The 27635-nt window shown below is 38.9% G+C and overlaps 1 protein-coding gene across 1 annotated transcript in view; it reads right to left on the bottom strand.

Moving 5' to 3' along the window:
• Positions 1 to 27635, bottom strand: part of LMBRD1 (LMBR1 domain containing 1) — an 87148-nt gene that overhangs the window by 22546 nt on the left and 36967 nt on the right. Inside the window, exons 7-10 of the mRNA XM_082480814.1 lie at positions 12637 to 12762; positions 9942 to 10094; positions 1310 to 1374; positions 441 to 543 (exon numbers count right to left, since the gene is read on the bottom strand). Coding sequence (XP_082336940.1) covers positions 441 to 543; positions 1310 to 1374; positions 9942 to 10094; positions 12637 to 12762 — 447 coding nt within the window. The remainder of the gene's footprint in view (positions 1 to 440; positions 544 to 1309; positions 1375 to 9941; positions 10095 to 12636; positions 12763 to 27635) is intronic.

Below are 27635 nucleotides of genomic sequence, written 5' to 3'. Positions count from 1 at the left end.
TGTAACTGCACAGAGTATAATATCTCTCAAGGTGCAATAAGCATTAAAAAGTGAAAAAATGCATTTACTTCACTTAAGGGGGATAAACTGTCAAGTACACCAACTAGAATGTAGGTAGAGCATGGGAGAAGGTGGCTTTTATTCTGTGCGTGATAACTACAAGTGATGTTATTCTTCATTGCCACTGTGTTCTCAGAGGAAAGTTGGTTTCAAGCACCACCGTCCTCCAGCAACTGGCTTTTATCCACCCAAGATTTTCATATCAGTATCTAATAACTAAAAGACTTAACAGGGAAGTTGCCTTGCTTTCACAGAACACACATCTAGACAATTTTGTTTTAATTAATTACTTGGGGAGAAGCGTAGTTTGCCTTTTGACAGCTTACCAGAAGAGAGAGAAACACCTTTACAGGCGTAAAACACCCATCTTTTTTACTTACTGTTTGAAGAACAGGTAACAGCATATTCAATGGATTGGTCAGATTAGTTCCTAAAATTATAAATCCTGAGTCGAAGCCAGCTGAATGTAAAGCTTTGTCCAAACTGCAGTAATTAAGAAAAATTGATTAAGTAGCTTCATTCTCCCAGAGCTTTGTCTTCAGTTTAATTTAAAAGGGTAGCTCGAAAAAGCTGAAATAAGCCCAGAGACTGGCAGTTTTTTCATATCTATATAGACACATGCTTTGTTTTATCACAGTCATTGCACTTGTCTTATGAAAAGGTATATTGATATCTGCATCTCTTTGGCATTCTAGGGTTTCCCTAGTTTGAGTCATAGAGCTTATTTGCTCAGCCTGAAAAATTAAAAACGCCAACATTTGAAACCTCAGGTTAGTGTCAATCTTCATGGAAATCCAGATTTGCAGCTGGCTATACTGCTTTCAATGCCATGAAACAACTACAATGTAATGCACGTCATAATGGATTATACATGTAATTTGCAGCAAGAATTTAAGCACCTGTTACCCAGCCCAAGAAGCACCTACATGCATTAAGATTCATTCAAGCAATCAGAGTATTTCTGCAGTCTGAATTAAGCTTCCTTAACATAAATGCCTTATTTCTCTGCTGAATCAGAACTGTTTCCAGCAGCATACAGTCAAATTGAACCATGTCCTTTTTTGAATCTGTTTTAGCACTTTTTGCTCAGTTTCAGTATATAGTATTACAATGAGAAATGCAGCTGTAGTTACAGAAATGTAGCATAGAAAAGAAGTGGTCTGACTCTTGAAGCAAGCCACCCGATTTCAACATTAGAGCAGAAACTATGCCATTTAAGCGGTTAAGAAAAATGCTGAAATGTACTTACTTTGACAAGAACAGAGAGACAGTGAAGAGCAGTGCCACAATGATGAAGAATACTCCCCACACAATCTAGAAGTAAGATTTATTACAATTTAACTGAAGGTGCTTGTAATTGACAGAAGTGAAGATGTATCTAAGTTTCAATAAAGCTCTAGTAATCTTAGACCATCTCAGAGCTCAAACACACTTGAAACAGTAACTTTTTGGTAAATACTTGAGAGAAGTGCTAACAAAATGTTTACTCTGTTAAATGTTTGACATAAACCCTGTTTAAGAAGTTGATCATCTAAGATAACCACCTCTTCACCTGGTGAATACACTAAGCTCAGAATCAAGTCATTAAAGTACATCACATGCAGTGCGATACAGGAGCCTACCTGTAAGTCAAAAGTGTCATTAGAAGCACAGATAAAATGTTATATTAAATGAACACAGCATTTAGCAGAATGCACAATTGGTACTTGCTATATCAAGTGGAAAACTTGAACTATATACATGCATTTGACTTTAATTAAGGAAAATAAGAGTTTGTTTCCATTTGTTTGTGTGCTCACCTTCCAACAGGAGGCAACCTGGGCACAGCTTACAAGGAACATCTCACCTTTCTCAAGTGACAGCTTCCTTCTGTAACACTACTCAGAAACACTCCATGACCAAATCACTTGGAGGGAGTGATGTATAGAACTCAAGTAACCAAGCCCAAATACAAGGTCTACTTTTTTTCTTGCTTCTGCCTGCAAGTTCTCTCAGTCACTCATCAGTATTGAGTATTTCACAGTGGTTTTCAAGGTTCAAGTTATAGAAAACATCAACTACAAAGTAATTGACTCAAAAAGGTTTAAGTCACCTAGAAATTTAATTTTGAAGTAATGTGAAGACTTGAGAATGGCCAAAACAACCTGATGCTTCTAAATACTAAGCTAGTAGGAAAAACACCTGAGTTTCAAGAAAACACAGATAAGTGCTACTTAAATAACATTATTCAAAAACACTATCTATCTATCCACAAATGATTAAAATAAAATGAGATTACTCTGACAGCATCACAACCACCAGATACAGGTCTCTTCTGGAGAAGGTTCTAGAAAAGCTTCCATACCACTGTAGCTGCTCTAGGTGAGTCATTTGCCCCACAATCTTCCTTTGGAGTACATACCCTATTCAATTTTGCAAGCTTTTGCACACTAAGATGGAACCACCTGATGTACAAAATAAGAACAGAAATTCTTGGCTAAGCCAAGGTGGCATATGAAACACTAAACTAAGTTTACCAGGAGCATATGAAGACATCAGCAGTTAAGCTGGGATTGTATATTCAGATTTTTCAGGTTTTAAGGGCTAGATTAAAATAAGGAAACAGCTTAACAAGCTAGAAAATTTAGTCCCTGCATATAGTCCAAGTATGAAAAGTTTATTTTAACAGGAATAATTCAGGCACTTTAGCAATACGTTCACAGAACTGAAAGTAATATTCTGATACCTGTACATTCTGTTTTCCCCATTTCCTTCTCATTTTTACCTTTAGAGATTTCTTTCAGGTCTTTGATGAATGGTCTGAATCAAGTTGATTCAGAGAAATAAGGTTGTTTCTTAAGATCTTAATTAAAACACAGGGAGGTGTTTTTACTGTGCCCATCAAATATGGCACTCGAGCCAGGGACTTTGTTCTTTAAGCTGTCCTCAATTAGAACACTTCCTATTGTTTTCCCTAGGCTATAAGATAATTCAGTAAATCATTCTCCACTCCTTTGGTAGGTTTTCTCCTTTACAAACTTTTCTTTGGGGGATGGGTTAGGGGATGGTGCACAAAAGTGAGCCTAGATAGCAAACCCATTCCGTTACAGCTCCAACAGGTTCACTTTATTTCCCTAGAAACCCTAGTCACAGAATGCGCTCCGATAAGCATGCTGAACTTTCCAAAACAATAATATCTTCATATGGCTAGACTTGAGACAACTTAGACTTATTTCCAAATTCTATATGCAAGAACACAATGCATAGTCTTCCACATCAATGAGGGAGTTTCATGGTTACTCTTAAATTATTTTATTAACCTTAAAACTTGGCACACAGCCATCTTGAAAAGGTTAACAACTTTATTATAGCTGCTTATTAAAGATATTCAGAGTTATAATGCTATTATTGTTCATTAAATTGTGAAGATAAGCTTCCATCTGCAAACTCAAACACAATATTAAAACATAGCTTATAAAACTCCTCCAATTATGTAGGCCTTGTTAGGTATAGATTTAGAGACTAATATCAAGGTAGGTATTAACTTCTGTATTTCCACATATTTAAATGTGCTAAGATTTTTACCTCTCCACAGCAAACTCCCCCTAGATATTAGCCATAAAAGAAATAGATATTTAAAAACAATTTAGACCAAGAGTCTGAAGCTTGCATTACCTCATTACCTTCTGCCAACCAAGGCCAATAGAAAGGTATCCATATCTCCTCTGGAATATGTGTCTAAGTGTGTTATGCATCACTTCAGATGTAGATAAGTGGTTGAAAACACACTCCTTTTCCCAATTCAACCTTGACTCCAGTCCCATTAAATATGAGATTGAAACTACTAATATTAAAGACCTTTATTCTATCTTAGTTCATCCTGTATTTCCACAGTGCTATTAAGAGTACTGAACCATAAATGATTTGCAATTAACATCAACCTATATTTACACAATTTCAGAAAATCAGTTGACTCAGGCCTTTCACAGAAAGGATCCTTGTATTCTTACCTAGATTTTCCTTGTACCTCAGCTGATTACAGAATCATTTCTAGTCTATTAACCAGCACTTGGCCAATGATTAGGAGAATACCAACACTCAGCCCAGTAGTTGAGCTCACAACTTACACAGTCCAGCTGAGCTTTATCAAGTGGTATCAACCTAACTTAAATTAAAAGCATGCCTCCAGTTGGGCATCATTTGGTATCTGGGTAAGAGAACAACTAAGTACTTCCTTTCCCCCCTGCATCAAGCCTAAAACAGGCTAGGAAAATATTGCAGCTGGAGCTATACACTCACTGTTGCCTTTTATTTGTCACCTATAGCAAAGGACAAATGTGTCATCCACAATCTTATTGGGACACTTCTGTACTGCTATTTACTAGCTTTAAACCAATTATAATATCTTCAAAGATTCTAGATACACTTAGCCATGAAAACTTACAAAATTTTGCTTTGTGTCACAGCATAAATGAGAAGGAATCCAAGCCCCTGAGAACATGAATACATGTTCAGCTTCAGAGCAGAGAACAGCGCTTAATCAAAAGCTCTTCTTCTCATAGCAGGACTATTTATCAACTGATGCTGAAAAGCTTTTAGTACTAGAACAGGGGAAAACAAAAAGCCTGGGTTTCAGCCAAACAACACACAGAGGAATTTAGTAAGGTCATTACCAAAAAAAAAAGCAACCCTTGATCTATATTAAGCGAGGTCTAACTTTCAGTGCAAGACAATCTTATTTCCTACTCCCTAGTCCTTTTGAAAGCAGGACCTCAATGCAACCATACCTCAAGCTATGTTACCTCCTCCACTACAATCACTTTGAACTGTTCCATTGCCAGGTGACTTCCTCATATCCCTCAGCTACAAAACATAGATCCCATATCGACCTGTACTCAATCATTTGCTACAGTACAGGTTTCAGAGCTACTGCCTTGCACTTACATCACTTTGATCACCTCCAAGCGTCTGTTTGGGTCTTCTGATCTACAATGTGTTGTACAAGCTAGTATGCACACAAGTTACTGCCAAAAACCAGTGAACTATGTTTTTATGCAAGACTGCAGATATTACAAAAATAGTAAATCGAAATAATACTTACCAATACAACTTACACTGCCTGAAAGTAGTTCCTTTAACATCTTAATAGAAAGCCTCTACACAGGCAAGTAAGGAAGCAGCTAAAGCAGAAGACAGTAACAACTGGTTTACTTAAAGCTTTGTTTTACATTTGAACATATGGGATTAAAAGACTTGGCTAAGCAAAAAACAAAAAGTGTCAATACAGGCATTTCTCAATAGCAAAAATGGAAGCACACCACTTCTAGGCCATAGTGGAAAGTTGAATTGCATTTCGGTTTAACAAGTCAGGAAAAATAATTTAGAAATATTCAATTGATTAGTGTATTTTTCAACTGCTACTGCACATAATCAAGTCACAAGTTAGCAAGTCTTTTCTGACATTATTTGTGTTCTGCTTACATAATTTTCTCTGGTACCTCGCTTCAACTTCCTAAGCCTTTCCCTGACCCCTCCATCATCATTTGAGTTATTCAGAGAGCTCTTTGCCTCCTATCCCTGCTCCCCGATCTTGGTCAAGTTATTTCATCTATGGATAATTCCAAAGTGTTACTAAGACAATCATGGAATTTAGGACTTTATGTATTCTGAGCAGGAATGACCACATGATCCACAACCTTAGATGGTACTTGAAAAAGCTTCAAAATTAACTTCCAACAGTCATTAACAGTCACCTCTCCAAAAAGCTAAAAGAAAACTCACCTGGCCTAATTGTTTCCTACAGTGGTACTCATGTACCAACAGAAGAAGAAACTGAATATGCTTAGGACAGCTATTCCATGACTTTGAACCAACACTGAAGCAACACAAATTTATAAATAAGGGTAGTCATGCTCTCAGGGCTGGTATCCATTAACAGAGTAAAGAAAAGTGGTGGCACATTATTAAACTGTCATACTGACCAAGAAGCCAAAGCTGGATTCCTCACGGGAAAGACTTACTATTAGTATTGGGTTTACATGGTGAAATTTTGGTAGCAGGGGGCTGCACAGGTGTCCCCTCTGAGAGGAGGCCAGCAGCTGCCCTGTGCTGGACAGGGCCATTTCCAGTTGGCCCAACTGGCCCACTGCTGGCCAAAGTTGAGCCCAGCAGCCAAGCTGGTGGCCCCTCTGGGAAAACTTATCTAAGTAAGGGCAAAATACAAGGCAGTAGGGAGGAGTGATAGGAAAGAGTGAGAAAACCCTGGAGACACCAAGCTCTGAGAAGGAGGTGCTGCTCCAGGCATTGAAGTAGACATCCCCCCTTTGCCCTTTAAGAGGACCATGCTGGAGCACATAACCACGCTCAGCCCATGGAGGGCCCCACACCAGAACAAGTGGATATTTTGTGAAGGAAGCTGCAGCCCATAGAGATCCCACATGCTGAAGCAGGTTCTTCTGACAGGGACTACAGCCCATGGAGTAGACCCATGCTGGAACAGGGACAAAGTGTAAGGAGGAAGCATCAGCAGAGAAGAGTTATGGACTGATGGCAACCCCCTATTCCCCATCCTCACTATGCTGCTCCAGAGTCAGGACTAAAGGAGTGAAGTTGAGCATGGGAAAGAGTGGATGTGGGGCAGGAAAGCATATTAAGTGGTCTTCACTTTTTACTATTCAAATCAATTTTAATTCAAGTCTGCTTTGCCCATGATGGTAACTGGCAAGTGATTGCCCTGTCTATTTCAACCCACACATTTTTTCCATCTTGCTTCCTCCCCCATCCTGTTGATGGGGAATGAGAGCGCAGCTAGACAGGCATTTAGCAGCCAGCCAGGTCAATCCACCACATTATTGCATGACATGACCTACTTCCCAGGAAGTTTCAGGTAACCTGGCAAACATGGGTTAAAAACAATTGTTAGATGAAGCAACACACTTAGTATTAAGTTATCACTATGTAAACTTAGGACATAAAATATTCACACCTCTCACTTGTCATGCTGCCAACCTCCCTGATGCAGAAGATGCAGCTGCAAGTACAGGGAGAAAGCCTGTCAGTTAAGCCACACCACCTCTATGGAGGCAGCTAAACTGATTCCTGACAGAACCTACAGTCTGCACTAACACTGTCAGCATGGCTGTTATCCAAGCAATTGCCTACAGTTTCCCCTCTTTCAGCTCTTTCCAGAGAAGGAGGGGGGAGGGGAAGAAATCAAAAGCCCATATTAAAAAAAAAAATAATACCCTAGCCTTCCACCCTCAAGGCAGCATTAACTATAACTATGCTTCTCTAAAGGCCTTCAGCAGCAGGTGGAAAGACTGACACATCTATACAAAGTCCTCATTATCCTTAAGATTAGATAGAACAGTTTTCTCCCTTGCTAGAGTTCAAGCGTACCACTATTTATTAAGAGAACATTGTTCTCTTTGTAGCATCTTCTATGTACTTGGACTGATGTCAATGCCTTTAAATACCTGCTTAAGCTAAGCCACATGAGCATGGTCTGTTCGCACAGGTCTCCATCTTCAAACTGGAGCACTTAGTTTTCTTATATTACTCACCTTAGGCATCAAAACAATTGTGAACCAACTGAGGAAAAATAACTCATGAAAAATTGATGCAGTACTCCAAACTTACCACTGTTGAGTAGACTTCCATGTTTCACAACCTATAGTCTTGTTTGCATATTAAGCAAACGTAACTGTGTTCTGGAGTTTTTTTCCCCTAAACAGTTTTTATACCTATCCTTAGAATATACCAAATTTCTCTTGCTGCTCAGAGTATCAAATGAAAGCATGAGAAACCATAATAAAGAAAGGAGAAGCAGTAGATTTGGTATCTACAGGAAAGGCTACGTTTTGTAGAAATAAGTTAGACTAGTTTGACATCACTTGACAACCCTATGCTGACAATCACTCATTTACTTGGGATCTTTCAGGTGTTGCTTTTGACTAAATTGAAAAATTAACAGCTTCATCTTCAAGTTTGATTTAGCTTTAAGTAAAACAAGTCTTCTCAAAATTTACTTTATTCCATCTCCATGTCAAAGAATGCTTACTCTTCAGAGAAAAACATTTTGGCTTTACCAACAAATCACATGCTAATAGGTATTTAGCAGTAGCAAAATAATTAAAGCAAGAATATAGGAGGACACTACGCAAAGACAATATGACTATGGAAGTCTGAATGTACACACTAAGTTAACACTGTAAAATATCTCCAAGACTGTTACTCCCAAACACATTATTCTGTTCTGTCAGTCCCAGTAAAAGTCTGCAACTCCCATAAACCCAACCATCCCAAACAAAGCAGAAATAGTTTTCTCCATATCTAGAGCTTGCCTCACAACAAATGGAATTTCCCTTGAAGTTTGAGAAATAGACAGATTCTTGAACAATAATATAGAAGTTGCACTAAAGATAGAATTCAAGTGTTGCAAAAGCAATCAGCAAAGCTCCAAGATATTTTCTTTATTTTTACATTGACCAGAAGTATTATATATGGATATAAAAAGATTTTTCTTCCCATGAAAGCCACTAATTGAACAATTGACAAGTTATGTCAATTATGACAACTCAAATGCTATTGAAGTAACAGTAAAATAGTCCTGCAAGAGTTATGTTATTAATTAAATGATGGACATTAGGACCTTCACAGGACAGGAAAAGTCAAAGTAAACTAGTTTTGTAACATGCTTCATAGCACAATCCTATTCTAAGTGAAAAACTGTCAGGAAAAATTATCCACTTGCAACTCCCTTTTAGTCTGCGATTCTTAAGTCAACAACTCCCTGTGACTGTCACAGTTACTGAGAATAAAAAGCATTCAAATCTCAAGAACAAAGAGGCACTGGAGTACCATCTTGACCATAAGTGACAGTTTAAGTAACTCATGATATTGTACACTGTCCCATAAGAACACAATGAACTGTTAAGTCCTACAGACAATAGATATGGCCAATGAATTTATCAAAGTTAAAGAAACTAGACAGGCTATTTTGAATCAAAGGAAGCATCCACACTGTTAAAGTGAATAATTAGGGATATTTGTCCTTTAAATGAATGGGCTAAGTCTAGACTTCTACTGTGTCATAGAAAGATAACTCCACTAAGAATTTCCAACTGCAAGTTTTTGTTCAACTGCAATTTCAACCTGTTCCCATTGGTAGTCAGCATTTACAGTAGCAACAATGCTAGAGGAAATTGCTTATAGCTGCCCCACGCTCAGGTTTTCAAAGTGCAGGCTACAGTTTAAAGTAATGTAGGAAGGAATTTTAGCATTACATCTAGCTGGCAAAAAATACTTTAAATGGGACTACTGTTCCCTAGAACTACTGGGTTTTAAAACCAGGTATCTACTGAAATCAAAGTCCTAAGATCAAAAAGAGACCAAGATCAAAGCTCTTCCCCAGTAACAGTTTCCTCTGCACTGGTTAAGTATCAAGATGCAAGTTCTACACAGCTAGCTTACTATTGATCAAGTAATTACCTGGCAAGATGCTCATTCCAAATGCATATATTCTCAAAGTATCTCTCACTTCTGCTGGATACATGTAATTTAGATTAACTTAAGCTACCTGACAGCTATAGAATTCTTCCTTCTTATTTCTAATATGCCCGAGAAGCTACGATATTCAGATTTTCTCTGGCAGTCACACTACAGTAGATCAGCTAGGACTTGCTCCTTTTCAATCAATCATATTTTAGGCAAAGTAAAAGGTTTTCCAAGAGTTCAAACAGAGCTTGATATTGGGCTGTCATTGTGCAGTACAATAATAATTTAATGACTTAGCAGTGGATATTCAGGATGGTAATTGATAAACTTGACCTACAATTTACATAGGAAGAAGAAACTTGGAAGTTATTCCAATCTAAGTCTCAAAAAGTGAGAAAAACACTTACCTTTAGAGGTCGGATAGCTTCACAGAACTTCGTCCACCAGCTTTTCTCAATAGACTCCAGATGCCTCTCTCTTCTTCGAAGTGTCCTTAGTCTCTCTTCTAGTTGTTGTACAGTTCGTCTATCCCTTGATGACAGAGGCCGACCATCCCTGCACTGGTTATCAAATAGTGCAAGAGATCAAGGGATCAAGAAACTGAATCAAGAAACTAGACTTGATATCTAGTTTAATGAGTTACAACTGTAAAGACTTTGTAGTATATAATTCACACTCTTTCTATGTATAGCAAGAGGATGAAGTGCAAGAGTCACAAGCTGTAACAAGGGGAATTCCTATTAGGTAGTAGAAAACACTCTTCAGAACAAGGATGGTCAAAAATTAACAGGTTGGGCAGTCTCCATGGCTAGAAACAATTAAAATGCCCAGATGTGATCTGTATAACCTGATCTAACCTGAAAGCGGTCCTTGCTTCGTGTAGAGGGTTGAACCTGACGACTTTCAGAGTTCTCTTCACTTCAAATTCCATAGCTAAGTCAACATATTAAGTTTGGCATCTGTATTTTCTTTCCAGCATTCCACTACAGATACTCAGCTATGTTTCTTATACTTGCAAGAACAATATGACTTGACGCTCCAAAAATTAGCCTTACCTAAATCCAAACAAGAGGCACCGTTGCCTCAAGAATTAGTTGAGTGTACTAGATAAATATAATCAAACCAACAATTAAGAATGTACTTTGATTCCGAGCCTCATACTGATCAGGTGCCATTGCACTCTGTAAATTGAGTAGCACATCCTTAAACCACAGTTATACACTAATAAGCAAAAGCAACAAGATAGGCATTAGGTAACTGAACCAGAATTTTTTCTAACATTGATGCTACTGTATAAAAAACCTGATCCTTAGATAAAAAAAAAAAAAAAGAGAGATTCTTGTAGTTTTAGAGTATCTCCCAATATATTTTTAATTATGAAATTCTGTATTAATTTTTTTCTGCTTATTTTAAAAGAGCCTTCCTGCAAATATTGAAACACTTCACACCAGATGAAGTTAAAGCAAATCTATTCTAGATAAATTTCTCAAAAAGGTTACAAGATTAAGACCACATTCTAGGCACACGTAACAAATTTGAGATTACAATGTACTTTTAACAGGAACACATTCTCCATACCCTGTATAGCACCTCAGGGACTTGAAAAAGACTTTTTGAAAACAGTCCAAGCTCCCAAGCTGCAAGTTCAAGCTTTGATTATTTAAGACTAATGAAATAAAGCTACCAGGTGTACTAATAGCAGAAGACCATACTACATACTGAGTCTTTTCATTAGATTAAGTAGCATACTTTCATACTTCTGGTTTTTACTGTACATTACCCTCAGTAACACCCACTTTCTTCAGTACTTCATGCAAATGTAACTGAAGATCTAAGATTTTAATTACACACCGAGGTAGAATCCTGACCATAATCCATAAACCAAGGAAAATTAGTTTATGCTAATGGTCACATTAAAATATAGATATAATTAAAGACTTTCTACTTTTCGAGCCTATTTGTTAGCTAGATCGAACAACAAGACCAGTTGCTTGCAAACTCTCATAACCCAACATAGTCTTCTGTAATAAGTAATGGTCCATTTTTCAGGGATTTCTCATTTTTCTCATATTGATTTCCGTAATACAGATGCCTTTGTCAAAGTAGTACTCTGTATAAAACCAAAACTTCACAATTTAAAGTGGGGGAGACTACTTTTTAAGGTTTCATTATGCAACAAGATTTCTAGAACACTGAAGGTGCCCACACTGTGTGGAGGCAGCCAAGTATCACAAGGGAGGACTGTTGGAACTGTTTCAGCACTGCTGAGGTCTACTATCACAGAGCACACAACAGCACAGATGGACTACCAGGACAGAGATGTATCTTAATGCCCCTTCCCCCCACTCAGGGCTGGAAAAACACTGGTCAAATCATTATCTGAAATGGGTTGTGAAAAGAGTAGGAGATTATCCCTAACATCTTGTATGTAAAGGAGAAATCTTACCCTCCCTCAGCTTGTGCTCTTTGGCTGTTAAGTATCCTGCTTAAACTAGGCACAGCATTTCAGTGAGCTACAAAGCCATCACGGGTTTACAAATGGTGTTAACATCCTAGGGATATTTAGGATTCAGAACTTCCATAGATATGCTTTTCATAAAGAAATTATTTATAACAGCAAGGTACATTACCCAGGAAGCAAGAATATCTAGGGCTGTTATTTATTCATAAAGATGATTAATAGTTTGATGAATCTAACTCATGACAGCTCCATGTGGCAAGTATCTAGTGTTGATAACTACATTGAGCAAGGATCAGCAAATTGGATGCCATATCTGGTAGCAGACTCAGTGAAGTTAAGAATATTAACTTCTACAAAGTACCTCTTGCATATATCCAAGGACTGGAGAAGTTTGAGTTTAGCTCATCAGCACCATTATTAGCCAGAAAGAAATAACTGCTACTGCAGGACTGATAAAGAAAACCTGATCTCTACTACGCAAGTGACCAGATTTGTTTCCAAATAACACAAATAACTGCAAGCTAGTCACTTCTGATTTGCTATTCTTATTGGAACAAGAACTCTCTACACCATGACCATAAACTAGTAAGCAAGCAATAAAAAAAAATTCATTAAGAAAGTGTGAACAGTGAAGACCATACCTTTGATTTAATCCTTAATAAATGTTGTTCCACTTCTTCAATGTCTTCAGTGTTCTCTAAACGTTCATAAGCTGCACTAGTAGTTCCCTTAATCAAGTTTAGAGGCAAAGCTGACATACCATAAGCCTAAAATAAAAAGGAAACATACGTACTCAAATTTTCTGCCATACATTTTCATCTGATACAGCTATAATATACAGCAGCCTTAAGGTATCACTGCTGTTCTGCAGCCCCGTCGTCCCCCCCCAGCCTCCCCCACAGACTAAGGCAATCCTTTCAATTTTTTGAGCAAAACATAACAAACATGTTATGCAGATTCCAGTGTTCTGCATTGTCCCAACAGTACTTAAACATCTCGTGATAATGGGAAGAACAGCTTGTGTTAAGACATCACATACACATAGCCCACTGAAGATTTATCAAGCTAGCCCTCAGGTTTTTTTGTCAAATTGTTTAGCTTCCCAAAACCTTAACTTTCCCACTTCAGACTGTAATCAAAACATGGTGAGATACAGGAATTTCTAGATATTGAACTTAAATAGTTTTAGAAGCAATACACAATTTCTTCATAGCTAGTAGTCTTCAGCTTTTAAAGTGAAATTATGTAGAGAGTATGTGATTTATTAAAAAAAATTTCTGCAGTAAAAAGATACAGCAGAAGCTAGGCGAACACCTAAATTCAGTAACACTCAAAGACTGCTTAGATACCCATTCACAATCATAAGTTTTGTTGGCATTTACCCCTAGTTATAAATCCTATACCATTGAAAGTATTTGCCAGCTTCTACATCAGCACTGTGCTTAGATTTTCCATGGCAAAAATCTGTAAGGTTTCCTCCCTGCTACCCTATGAGTCTTATAGATATAGGCCAAGGTCAGAAGTTTCTTCAAGCAGCTTAGAGACATTAGCCATAGGCTTTTTATTTATTTTACTGTGTGGGGGAGGCTGTTGGTGATAAGAGCCTTTTGGTGCGGAGCTCAGCAGGAAGGTTTTTCTTTTCTTTCTTTTAATCACAATTAACACATGCAGTTTTACTAGAGTGCTTCATACCTGAATATTCACTAGCTTCAGAAATAAGCAGTTTTATAGATTTCCACAGGAATGACACCCCCCCTCTTTGAGCACAGCTTTACACTTCATAACAAGAATAGATTTAACACAAATGCTGGTGTGTTATGTCACCATACATGCTGTCAGATCACATGAGCTTTCTGTACACAAGACTTGAGTTGACCTGCTTAAGAACCTACTTAGACATACTAATGTCTCATACGGTGTACCCAAAGCAAGACACTGTCCATCTTTTTGGCCTATTTTTCAAGATACCATATACCCTGCCAACAGCACCCATTTCTAAGCCCCTTTAACAAAAGGGTCTTATTTACTATTATTGTAGTTCAAAACCACATTAACTATTTAAATTAATAACCATTTCAATATAAACATCTGACAGAGCCCACAAACTTCAGTTTCAATCTGCAAACGACAATATACCATGACTTCAGGAAACATTCCTCCAAGTATTAGGCTACAAAAGCATGAAACAGAAGTTTAGCAGTCTGACAACCTTGTTCGCTTACTGTGGAATTAGGTTTATGTTTAGAGTAACAATTACCAGTAAACCATTGGAACAGTGCCAGTTAAGTTCAACAGGCAGACAGTGTATGTCTCTCTCTACAGACTTCAAAACCAAGGAAACAGTGGTACCTGTTAAATTACTTTAAAGCATTTAAGTAAGGGTAGGTAGGAGAAAAGTATTTTCCTTTAAATATTTCTCGAAGTATATATTAGCAAAGAACACATTCAGCTAGATTGTTGACAACTTGCACTACATGACATTTTTTGCATAGCTATGACATATTAGAATTGGTTTTACCATAGACTAGAGAATAAGGTAGGTTATTAGCTATCTGATCTGCTCAGCATTTCAGGCCTTCACAGACTCATTTGCCACCCAAAAAAAAAAAAAGAGTTATCTGCAGCACTGTTTACAGATTGTTCCAAATAAAGTTAAACTCCATTTTTTTTAGCTACAAAAGGTAACTGGCAATTTCAGTCCCTACGTTAGAGTTTTTGCTGTAAAAGCTATACAAGGGAAAGACATCTCACCACAGGCTGGAGAGTGCAACAAAATTTCCAAGACTTTCTAGAAGTTCTGGTTTGAACACAGCTACACAGCCAAAGACAGGCCTACCTACAAGATTAAGTATTTTAGGTAAGGAAAAAAAAAATTTAACTTAGGCTGGACTTTACAACTCTCTTCGTAAATATGGCTCGGTTCTCCTTTTAGAGTATCTCCTTGAAAAGTATCAAGCTGCTTTGCTACCTATAGGAGCTAAAAAGCAGTCTCCCACAATCCTCCTCTTTTCTAGGCTGAAGAAAACTCCTTCAACCTTTCTGTATGGGTTGTGTTCTCCAGCTCTCTAATTGCTTTCACAAGCCTTTACTGGAGCCTCTACAGTCTTCCAGTTTCTTAAACTGGGGGACCAAAACCAGACACAGTATTCTCATGAGTGGCTTTGGAAGCACCAAGTAGAGAGAAACAATCATGTCCCTTATCTACTGGCTATGCTTTTGCTGATGCAGCCCAGGACACTGTTTGCCTTTCTGCTGCAGGGCACATGGCTGGCTCACGCTCAGCTTGCTGTCTGCTAGAACTTCCTGGTCCTTTTCAGCAGAGCCATCCACCAGCAGGTCAGATGCCAGCATGAACATGAACTGTTGCTTGGAATGAATCCATTCCAAGAGAAGGCCTTAACATCTGCTAAACCTGATGCCACTCTTTGTTGGCCTAATCTTCCCACCTGCCAATGTCTCTACAGTGGCTCTTCATTCTGTTGTATCTACTTGTCCCAGTTTGATATCTTTCTCAAACTTGATGACTATACACTCAACCCTACCGTTCAGATCATTTTTGAAGACTGAGGAATATTTAGCCCATATTGACCCTGAAGAGCTCACTCAGGTCTGGCTTTTCGTAGCCTAACTCCAGAAGTTAGGTGAAAGTATAAACACCACCCAACTTCATAACTAGAATGCAGGCTGAAATCCTAATCAGAGTTCCTCTGTGGAACCCAAAACATTTCCAGCCAGAGTCAAAGACATTCAGTATGTAGAAATAAATATAATAATACAATTTCTACAACAATAGGCCTACACAATTTTACTACCCTAAGCTTTGAAACAATTACGATTTCACCATTAGGCAGAGGTTTCCACCTGTTTGCTTCAAACAGCTACCATCAACTAACAGATAGTAAGTATTTACTCAGAAATAGTTAAGGAACAAGATTGAGAGTTCCAAGTCTTCTAAATCTGTGTTTCTACACAGCAAACTGCAACTCTTAAAGTGATGCATTGTTTTCCTGTTTTTGCAGACGTGAATTACATACTTGAATATCAAGCTTGCTCTAGTGATAAAGGCAGCTTAAGTTCCTTCCTTGAATACAAAAGATGCTAGTGAGATGATTATGCAAGTAAGTCTCCCATCATCAGTGGGAGAAAAAAATCCACATTGGTCCTTCAAGACATCAATATAGAATGAAGGACAGAAAGATGAGTCATCTCATGTGATGTGTCACAAGTCTGAACAGAAACTCTATTTGCTCAGTTTCAGGGTTGCATTTGCCTTCAGGCTGATGTAGAAATTTGAGGCTGCCCTGAACAAAGTTTTAATCCTCTGTGTTAGCGCAAGTTATTAATGGGCTATTATTTTGGGCATTTGCAACTCAACAAGCAACCAACACATCGAAGATAACACAGGAAAACCAAAGCTGTACAATAAAGCCAAAACAGAGGGGTCAGTCCTGAAACAAATTGTTGTTCAAAGTTTGGAATATGAATAAAAACAGATCAGAAGAGCCTTTAAAGTAGTTAAGACAAGTTAATCTATATGCGTGAATTTTGATAAAACAAGTAATTAAGTCTTAACATATTTACACCAGCAAAACAACATTTCTAGGCAAAAGTTATCTAAAAATAAGTCCTGGAAACTGTTAAGTCAGATAAGAGGAACCACACTAAAGAGTAAAAACTCATCTAAATGTAACAAGCAATTATAGCATACATGGTTATTTTTTCCACATAGGTTCTTCAAGGTGATTTAATTAACACTAACTGTTGAGGCTGGTATCTGATAATACATGCTGCAAGGTTAGGTCTTTAAAGTCTCAGACTGCTATCACTGCATGCCTGATCAGCTTCACTGAAACCCCATTTTTGCAGTAGGGGAAAAAAAATATCTAAATTTATAGTCAAAATTTAGAGAAGAGTCCCCTTTCTTGAGCCCCCACAGATGATCCATACAAGATATCACCCTCTATCAGTTAGCTTAAGGGCTGGAAAGCAAACCTGAAGAGCTCACTACATAGTAAGTACAAATTAGACTGCATCATCCTTGAGCAAGTTGTCTCATTCTGATTTGAGAGTCTGCCCACAGGCAATATAGATGATATCTCTGGATGGATGAAGTTCATATTTATACTTCATAGATTTCTTGAAGTAGGTGATTTCCTGCTCTGAAGGAGAAAAGGAAAAAAAACCCAACATAACTCAAGCAAAGCAACAGAAAACCCAGCTTACCTATCCTATAAAAAAAACCATCAGTGTAAACAAAGCTCTTAACACTTCTTCCTTATTTGTTGTTCACAGAAGCAGTAGCTAGGCCTGAGACAAGAATTTGCCAAGAAATCCATCATTAGTAAAGCAGGAGCCTGTAACTCACATGAAAGCAACAATTAGTTCAATACTGTTTATGCAGTATCAGTAGGCACTGAAGAACAGTGAGCAGCATTCTCTACCTGTTCTCTCAGCATGCCATTGAGCCTAAATACACTCTGTGCTCCAAAGAGCGCACTAAAATACCTCAATAGAGATTATATCAGCATTGCTTCCAGTTTGCTTGATCTTCACTTCTCCTGTGCCCCTTTCCTTCCCACCCTGTCTGCAGCAGATCCAACTATTCTCCTTTCATTCCACAGTTGAGATTCAGAAGGAATCACGGAATCACAGAATTTTCAGAGCTGGAAGGGACCCCTAGAGATCATCTAGTCCAACTCCCCTGCTAAAGCAGGATTGCCCAGAGCACATTACTCAGGATTGCATCCAGGCGGGTCTTGAAAATCTCCAGAGAAGAGGACTCCACAACCTCCCTGGGCAGCCTGTTCCGGTGCTCTGTCACCCAAACCGTAAAGAAGTGTTTCCATGTATTTGAACAGAACTTCCTATGTTCCAACTTGTGCCCATTACCCCTCATCCTGTCACTGGGAACCATTGAAAAGAGCCTGGCTCCATCCTCCTTCAACCCACCCTCTAGATACTTGTAAGCATTAATAAGGTCTCCCCTCAGCCTTCTCTTCTCCAGGCTCAAGAGTCCCAGCTCTCTCAGCCTTTCCTCATAAGGGAGGTGCTCCAAGCCCTTAATCATCTTAGTTGCCCTTCGCTGGACTCGCTCCAGCAGTTCCCTGTCCCTCTTGAACTGGGGAGCCCAAAACTGGACACAGTATTCCAGTTGTGGCCTCACCAGTGCAGAGTAGAGGGGGAGAACGACCTCCCTCGACCTACTGGCCACACTCTTCCCTATGCAGCTCAGGATTCCATTGGCCTTTTTTGGCAACAAGGGCACATTGCTGCCTCATGGATAGTTTACTGTCTACCACGACACCCAGATCCCTCTCCTCAGAGCTACTTCCCAGCAGGTCCACCCCTAACCTGTACTGGTGCCTAGCATTCTTCCTCCTCAGGTGCAGGACCTTGCACTTGCTCCTGTTGAACCTCATTAGGTTCTTCTCTGCCCAGCTCTCCAGCCTGTCCAGGTCACGCTGGATGGCAGCACGGCCCTCTGCGGTGTCAGCCACCCCACCCGGTTTGGTATCATCAGCAAACTTGCTGAGGATACACTCTGTCCCCTCATCCAGGTCATTGATGAATATATTGAACAAAATTGGACCAAGTATTGACCCCTGGGGGACACCACTGGTTACAGGCCTCCAACTAGACTCTGTGCCCTGATCACAGCCCTCTGAGTTCTGTCCCACAGCCAGCTCTCAATCCACCTCACTGTCACCTCATCTAGCCCATACTTCCTCAGCTTCCTAATCAGGATGTTATGGGAGACAGTGTCAAAAGCCTTGCTAAAGTCAAGGTAGATGACATCTACGACTCTCCCCTCATCCAGCCAACCACTTATAACATCATAGAAAGCTATCAGATTGGTTAAGCATGATTTACCCTTGGTAAATCCATGTTGACCACTTCCAATAACTTCCTGTTCCTCAGCATGTTTGGAGATGACATCCAGAACGAGTCACTCCATTACCTTCCCAGGGACAGAGGTGAGACTAACCAGTCTGTAGTTCCTTCTTGCCTTTTTTGAAGATTGGAGTGATGTCAGCCTTCCTCCAGTCCTCGGGCACCTCTCCTGTTCTCCATGACCATTCAAAGACTATGGAGAGTGGTCTAGCAATGACATCTGCCAGCTCTCTCAGCGCTCAAGGGTGCATCCTGTCAGGGCCCATGGACTTATGAATGTCCAGCTTGGCCAAGTGGTCTCTGACCCAATTCTCCTCAACTGAGGGAAAATCTTCCTCTCTCCAGACCTTCCCCTTTGCCTTCAGGGTATGGGATTCGTGAGGGACAGCTTTAGCAGTGAAGACCGAAGAAAAGAAGGCATTCAGTAACTCTGCCTTCTCTGTGTCTTCCACCACTAGGGCACCTGTCTCATTCACCAGTGGGCTTACATTTTCCCTAGTCTTCCTTTTTCTATTGATATACTCAAAGAATCTCTTCTTACTGTGTCTTTAACTGCAGTGGCCAAGCTGAGTTCTGATTGAGCTTTGGCCCTTCTCGTTTTCCCCCTACATAGCTTTGTTATATCTTGATAGTCCTCATAAATTGCCAACCCCCTTTTCCAGAGAATGTAAGCTTTCCTTTTTTTCCTGAGGTCCAGCCAAAGTTCTCTATTTAGCCAGGCTGGTCATCTTTCCTGTCTGCTCGTTTTTCGAGACAAGGGGATGGCATTCTCCTGCGCTTTTAAGAGCGCCTGCTTGAAGTATGCCCAGCCTTCCTGGGCACCTTTGCTCTTCAAAACTGCCTCCCAAGGGATACTCTCGACCATGCTCCTAAACAGGCTAAAGTCTGCCCTTCGGAAGTCCAAGGTGGCAGTTTTGCTGGCTCCCCACCTTACTTGATCAAGAATTGGCAACCTCCAACCTTTACATCCCCCACAAGACCTTCTCTGTTAACAAACAGTAGGTCCAGTAGGGCACTTCCTAACACAGCTGGTAAAGGAACCAACTAGAGGAAGTTGTCTTCCACATACTCCAGGAACCTCTATGACTGTTCCCTCTCTGCTGCGTAGTATTTCCAGCAGACGTCTGGGAAGTTGAAGTCCCCCACAAGAATAAGGGCAGATGATCGTGAGACCTCTGCCAGCTGCTTATAGAATACTTCATCGGCTTCTGCATCCTTATTGGGAGGTCTATAATAAACTCCTATCACGATGTCTGCCTTATTGGCCTTCCCCTTAATTCTTATCCATACACACTCAACGCTGTCATCCACACTGTTAAGTTCCAGACATTCAAAACTGCCCCTAACATAGAGGGCCACCCCACCAGCTCTCCTTCCTTGCCTATCCTTTTTGAAGAGTTGGTAGCCATCAATTACAGCACTTCACTTGTGTATGTCCTCCCACCACGTTTCTGTGATGGCAACTATATCATAGTTTCCGTGCTGTACAATGGCCTCCAGCTCCTCCTGTTTATTTCCCATGCTGCGTGTATTAGTATAGATGCACTTCAGCTGGGCTAATTGCCCTGCCACTTTCTTGGGGGGACAAGCCCTAATTCGCACCTGATCATACTCAGACTCTACTGTAGCTACCAAATTATCAATACCCCTCATGTCTTTGCTGTCACACAATTCACCATCCCCCACCATCACTGGGACAGACTGCAAGACCTTGCTAACACTTTTACCCAGAAGCACTGGTACGCTTCTCCCAGGCACCACTTTTGTAATCCTGGTTTCATCCCCACCCCCCTTCAAACCTAGTTTAAAGCCCTATAGATGAGCCCTGCTAACTCTTGTCCCAGGAAGAGTTGCTGTTCTGATCCTTTGGTCTCTTGTAGACTCCACATCTTAGAACATTTCAGACTTGCCAAACTCACATAGCCCATGGCTAGATAAGGGAATAGTCATTCTTATTAGTTGCCCAGTATGTTAATAGTCACTCATAAGCACAAGTTATAAAACAGGTAAAGTGGAAATGAGTTGTAAAATCAAATATTGCAGAAGTTGCAGCAAGCAACTACTTCAGGAATAAACATTTGAGTATTAAGAAGATTGAAAAAGGTTTTCCATTGGGAACCATAACCGCTAGTTTAACATTTTAAAATCACACAAGCTACCAAAGATTTCTACTGAAAAAGGTGTATTAAGGTGGGAACACCTAATAAGCAACCAGATCAGTGATAAATACACAGAAGAATGTGAGCGCAGAAAAAAACACATTGAAATAAATATAGCAAATGCCTTTAACAAAGATTTAAATGAATTAAAGCTAACTTTGAACACCTACTATAAAAAGCCTGAAACCACCAGCCATCACAGTTTAGTTAGAAACTGATTGTTTCCCTTTTCTACATTTGTTATGTTCAACTAATACAATATAGTCTAATGATTAACTTGTGGCCCAAACAGGAAAATCTTGTTAAAGATCAAATAGAAGAGATAATTTCTTCTGATCACTTTAGTGTACAATCAGCACTGCAACTGAAGGCAGTCTACTAACTTTTTCTAGTTTAAGATATTTTTAAGAATTAAGCTTGTGATTTCAAGAAATTATCAGGAAGTACTTGTATAGCATAGCAGAAAGACTCCCTATTCCATTTATTTTTTTACAGGGCCATATATCAAGTAGATATGGCTTTTAAATGCTCTCATCGAGGTGTTTTAAAACATATATATAATTTTGTGCAAAAAGTGTAGAAATTAATTCTGACAAACATTTCTTGCATAGCACTGCCCTCTAGCGAAGTCACATGAAACAACCAAATAAAAAATGACAAGGGAACTCCATTTGTTATTATATTACTCTAAGAGGCATAAGAAGAAATGCTTATTACTTTATACAAGTATTACAATTACTGTTTTCTTTTAACAGCTTGTTTCAAGATTTCATCTGAAAGTGTGACCATGAAAGACAAAATGTTCAATTCTACCAACTAGAATCTGATAAAAAAATGCATCTATTCAAGTTTAAAAACAACTAATCTCTAGTTTAGGATATTCAGTAAAGAAATACAAGTCAAACACAATTTAGTTTGTTTCAATATGAATGTACCATAAGAGAATCCTCCATTTCAAGAATATTTTGGTATAGAATAGATTTTATTCATTTATAGCCTAATTAGCTCTTTATTTGAATTACAGTAAGCACAAGGGAAGTCACATTCCAATACCTTTTATCCCTCCCAGCAACTGATATAGCTCAGTTGCCTGTACTGAGCACTGTTTCATAAGGATACAGCACACCCTTGTCAGCATTGCTTCTGTTGGAGCAGGTAAGCTAGTACGATTAAGTAGCCTCAAGTGTCGTACGCTCAATGTCTCGCACCAATACACAAACTCAGAAGTGTTTCCTACAAGAGGCAGTAGGACTCCACCTTTTTTGTCAAAATTGCACCTTTCTTCCCTGTGCACCTAGACTGCACAGTTTTCCTGAAAAGTCATCTGACTCCACAAGTAACTGTCATCTACTTTCTCACATTAAAGGAATTTGTTTCCATCTCTGGCTATCTACACATACTACCATTCTAAAGATAAAAACCTGGAATTCAAGACTCTTATTTCCAGAACATCATTAAGCATGGCAAAGAGGAACAGTGGTTCACACATCCACCCTAAATTGTGAAGGGTAAAAGAGAAAGCCTCCTAAACACATCTAAAGATGGCAGACCATCTTGTGGACAGTTGGTTGTTTTATAGCTTTTTTTTTTTTTTTTTGAAAAGCACATCCCATGCAGCATGGAAAAAAATCACTCCATTTGTTAACTAGTAAAATTTCAGTTCTTTCATGGTAAGTTTTAGTATCCAATCTTCAGTTGTTAAAAGATTATGTAAATTTTTTAATAATATTTATTAAAAAAATCTCAAAGCAAGGAACAGATGGACCAAACTGGACTGCTATGTTCAGTATGGCATTTCCTGCATAATCTGTTGTACACATGAACAGTCCACCAAGTACCTGTTTACCCATTTCCATCACTCATCAGAACAGTATCCTGCTACACATTCACCTTCATTTTTCACATTAATCTTTTCTCTCCACCATACAGATTCAAAGACTGCCTCATTTATCAATGTTTAAGCAGACGAAAAAAATGCAATCAAGGTTTGTAAGATGCAAAAACCAAGTACGACAGCCTCTATACTACAGTATGTTGGTCTACTATGCACAGTAAGCTTGTGCTTGCTGGGCATATCTGTAAAAAAGTTAACTCTGACTCAGTTGTAATACTGAACATAACTATTACACGCAGTTGCCATCTTCTGCGCTGCTCCATTAAGCTTAGAAAAGCATTAACAACTAAAAGATTAGCCTCCTTTCAAGCTGCAACTCTAAACACAGTAGAAAACTATCATTGACTCAGCAGCTTAATATCTACAGTTCTCCAAGACTGGAGTAGCAATCAGGCTGTTAAAACAAAGAATACTCAAATTGGTTTGCTATTTCTGTTATTTATCACTTCATAGAGAAGTGAACATAATCAAATAACTACATTTCTTTTATATTTAAGAATTGACATTGAAGTGAGTAAGCGGTAATGACGATGAATGCTACTAGCTTGTAGATTTCTCAATAACTGTTTGATGTCTATTTAAAAGAAAATCTTTAGCAAATGATTGTTTTCAAGGTTAGACAGATTATAGAAGGCTTTAAACTTTTTGGCTGTTAATAAGCCAACTGCAAGAGAAGTAAATCATACTCTGGACAAAAATCAGGTATGAAAAGGTCATTAAATTTGTAAGCAGGCAAACTGAGCTTTAACACCTCTTTCAGAATGGAGGAAAGAGGATCACTTTACAGTTTTATAAGAAATCAAACTATGCTTATTAAATGTTTTGGAAAAATTACAGAGCCAATTATAATCATCCTTCAAGGACATGCTAAATGAGATGCACAAGATCACTCAAAAGTTAATCTGCTATCATTGTGTGAGTAATATGTTATTCTGCCTTGAATTCAAATAGCAATCTGCAGCTGACAACAACTATTGTATTAATACCTAAGGCAATGTAAAACCATTTCAATGCAAAATACATTAATGAAAGAATAGATGCAAACTACATCATCTGTGAAACTGTTTCAAACCAAGTACTGCAGCCCTAATTTATCATTTTCTTGTTATATTCCACATTTATAGACATTGAAAGCTGTCAGTATAAATCATCAAGGTCATGGATTTGCAGAGCCCCCCGAGGATAACTTGTTCACATTTGTTAGAAAACTATTTTAAATATCAAGTGCTGTATTCCACTATTACACATTACAAAATAAAGTCTACGTTTTTGGCATTAAAGCTTTGAAACAGAAAAGCAACTATCAATTCAAGATTATGTTGAAAATTGTGCCATACCAAGAAATAAGTTTAAATGGTGTTACTCATTTAAATGTTGCACACACTCAAGAAAAGTGACATGTATATTTATGCGCGTCAGTTATATGGACTTCTCTATCATGTGAAGATTTCTAACAGAATTCATCTACACTTTTGATAAAACCACTATTTTGTGTATTCTAAATTTTTAACTTTTGTGGGGGAAATCATATCTTCCATAGTTGCATCTTCCCCTTCCGAGTTTTCCGAAGTGTTAATTAATGTCAAGAAAAGACTATTCTTCAGTGTATTCAGCAAGAAAATGCAACATGAAGTGTGAGTTTTAGTATTATGCTCTACAATAGAATTATGTTCTAGAATATGCTAATAAGGATCAGCTCAAAGTTAGCCAAAAGAAACATAACTGCAACTTCCACAGCTAAACAATACTTTTATATTTTTACATCCATTTTCAGAAGCATGCAAGTTTGCTTCTTGTACAACCAAGCTATTAAAGTTAAAAATTGATGGAAAAGGTAATTTGTATTGCTTAGGTTAAAAATGTTTGCTTTTTTCCCCAGAACAGACATATTCTCCCCTCCACTTACACAAGGAGCTTCTAAAAATTGCCACCTATCAATTTAAAAGTTATTCTATACTCTGACATAGAATAATCTTCCAATAGTTAATAGTTACTAAAACATGGAACCACCTACTTTTCTGAACATACTGTGTACTGTTTTTCAGTGTCCACTTCACTTTTTTGAACATTAGTTGTACTGAGGTGAGTAAATAATAGTAAGAATCTAATAAATCATTTTCTCACAAAACAGCTGTGATGGAACAAAAAGTTGTCCATCATAAATTAAATGAGATTATAACAGTAAAACTAGTATTGTGGAATTAAATTAATCCAATAAAGGACCAACCTTATTGTCAATCACTGTCCCCCTCAAAATTTTCATAGGCTATAGCCAAGTTTAAACAGAGAGGACGTCTTACACCATGAGGTACAACACAGTAAGTGCCATCCATCAGTATCACTGCTAAATCCTGCAGGTCCACATAATGGATAGACTGCAGAACCCCTGAGGCTGGAAGGGAACCTCTGGAGGTTATCTAGTCCAACACTGCTCAAGCAGGGTCACCTAGAGCTGCTTGCCCAGGACTGTGTCCATACAGCTCTTTAGTATCTTCAAGGAGAGAGACCAATCTGTGCCAGCAATCTGTCACCCTCACAGTCAAAGAGTTTCCTGATGTCCAGAAGGAACAACTTTGTGTCCTTTGCCTCTAGTCCTGTCACTGGGCATCACTGAAAAAAAGCCCGTCTTTATATTCTTTGCACTCTCCTTTCAGATATTTGTACACATTGATAAGATTTCCCCTGGGCCTTCCTCTTCTCTGGGCTAAACAGTGCCAGCTCTCAGCATTTCCTCACAGGAGGAAAGTCCCTTAATCATCTTAGTGGCCCTTCACTGGACCCCTTCTGTAGCTCCATCTCTCTTGTACTGAGGAGCCCAGAACTGCACACAGCACTCCAGATTTGCCCTCACAAGTACAGAGTAAAGGGGAATGATCACTTCCAACAACCTGCTGGCGATGCTCCTAATGGAGACCAGGATACCATTAGCCTTCTTTGCCGCAAGGGAATATTGCTGGCTCATGGTTAACTTGGTCTCCATCAGAAACCCCAGGTCCTTCTGCTTCAAAGCAGCTTTTTTGCTTTGAAGGTACCTGTATTTGTTCTTCCACAGCTGCAGGACTTCACACTTCCCCTTGCTGAACTTCATCAGTTTCCTGTCAGCCCATTTCTCCAGCCTGTCAAGATCCCTCTGGATGGTACCACAACCCTCTGAAGTATCAGCCACTCCTCCCAGTTCTGTCTCACCTGCAGTCTTGCTGAGGTTACACTCTGCCCCACCATCCTGATCATTAATTAACGTGTTGAACAGGACGAGACCCAGCATTGATCCCTGGCATGTACCACTACTGACTGGGCTCCAACTAGACTTCATGCCACTGACCACCATCCACTGGGCCCAGCCATTCGGCCAGTTTTCAATCCACCTCACTGTCTGCTCATCCAGTCCATATTTCATAGAATGGTTTAGGTTAGAAGGGACCTTAAAGATCGAGTTCCAACCCTCCTGCCATGGGCCGCAACACCTATTTTATAAGCTTCTCTATAAGGATCTTCTGGAGACCCTCAATGTGGGCTAGGTTTGGCTTCCCAATGGGAATTTGGAAAATGCACATCACTGACAAGATGTTAGCATGTTGTAACACTATACTAGTATGTCAAGAGCTGAAGGCTGAAGTGGGAAGAATTACTCTGACAACAGTTTAGTTCAAAAGTGTTCTTCAGAACACTCTTGAAATTTCAAAAGTCACCAAGTGCTATGCATACCTGTTCATAAACTTGCTTTCAGAATTTTTACTTTTTAAACAATGGTACTGTAGCAATATGAATAAGGTATAGAAACAGTACTCACCTAAACTGTTATACTTAATTTCAAACAAATCATGCCATTAAAACAACAGTATTCTGCTCTACCCCACATCTGACTGATTTTTTTATTTGGTTCTAACCTGCAAGTTCACTACACTGTCAAAAGTTTTAAGTTTTTGGAAAATTTAGACAATTTAGTTCTGTGCCCACCTCCTAATTAAACAAGCACCTTAGAAAGAGAAACTGCTCATTAGAATGGCTACAGTAAAAACTATAAACAAAGCTCATAGAACAAAAGTTTACAGGGCATAAGAGGCAATTTGAGAATTTACTGTCATGGACTTTTTAATAAGGTGAAAGACTTGTCAAATACAAAGATGTCTGCTCTAGCTTATTCTTATACACCATCTTCAAAGTGTTCAGCCTCATGCTAGACATCTTTCATCTCCCTTTGCAATCAAGTATTAGAGAAGCTCTTTTTCCTACAGAAGGCTAACACTATTGAAAGCGATTCAGAATCAAGAGCCACAGCCAGACACCATTATCAGTCCAGAGAAGCCACAGTTGCCACATTCTGCAGGACTGTCCTAAATGTCATCACATGGAAGACTATACAGAACAAACCAATTTATTTTCCACTTAAAGTGTGGAATTCAGGTCCTCTCTCTGAACACTCCTTTTACTCTTCCTCAATCACCTTCCTTGCCTCTCATTTCTATTCTCATTTGAATTACATGGTGTTAAGAAATACTATAAGATATTTAATTTGCTCCTTTATTCAAATATTAGCTGTTGACTCCTGAAGATATTTCCCAGCAAGCATAAAGCTTGAATTCAAATCAAATTCTTACAATAACTCTCGCTTTTAACCAAGAGCATCAGCAGAAATATATACCATCTTCTGTACTGTCATACTGAAAATAGTTTTGTGGAAGCCCTGACCTTCTCT

Source organism: Vanellus vanellus (genome assembly GCF_965231255.1).
Source record: "Vanellus vanellus genome assembly, chromosome: 3".
Lineage (NCBI taxonomy): Eukaryota > Metazoa > Chordata > Aves > Charadriiformes > Charadriidae > Vanellus > Vanellus vanellus.
The sequence above is the reverse complement of the archived record's forward strand: the minus strand, read 5'-3'. Positions and strand labels throughout refer to the sequence as shown.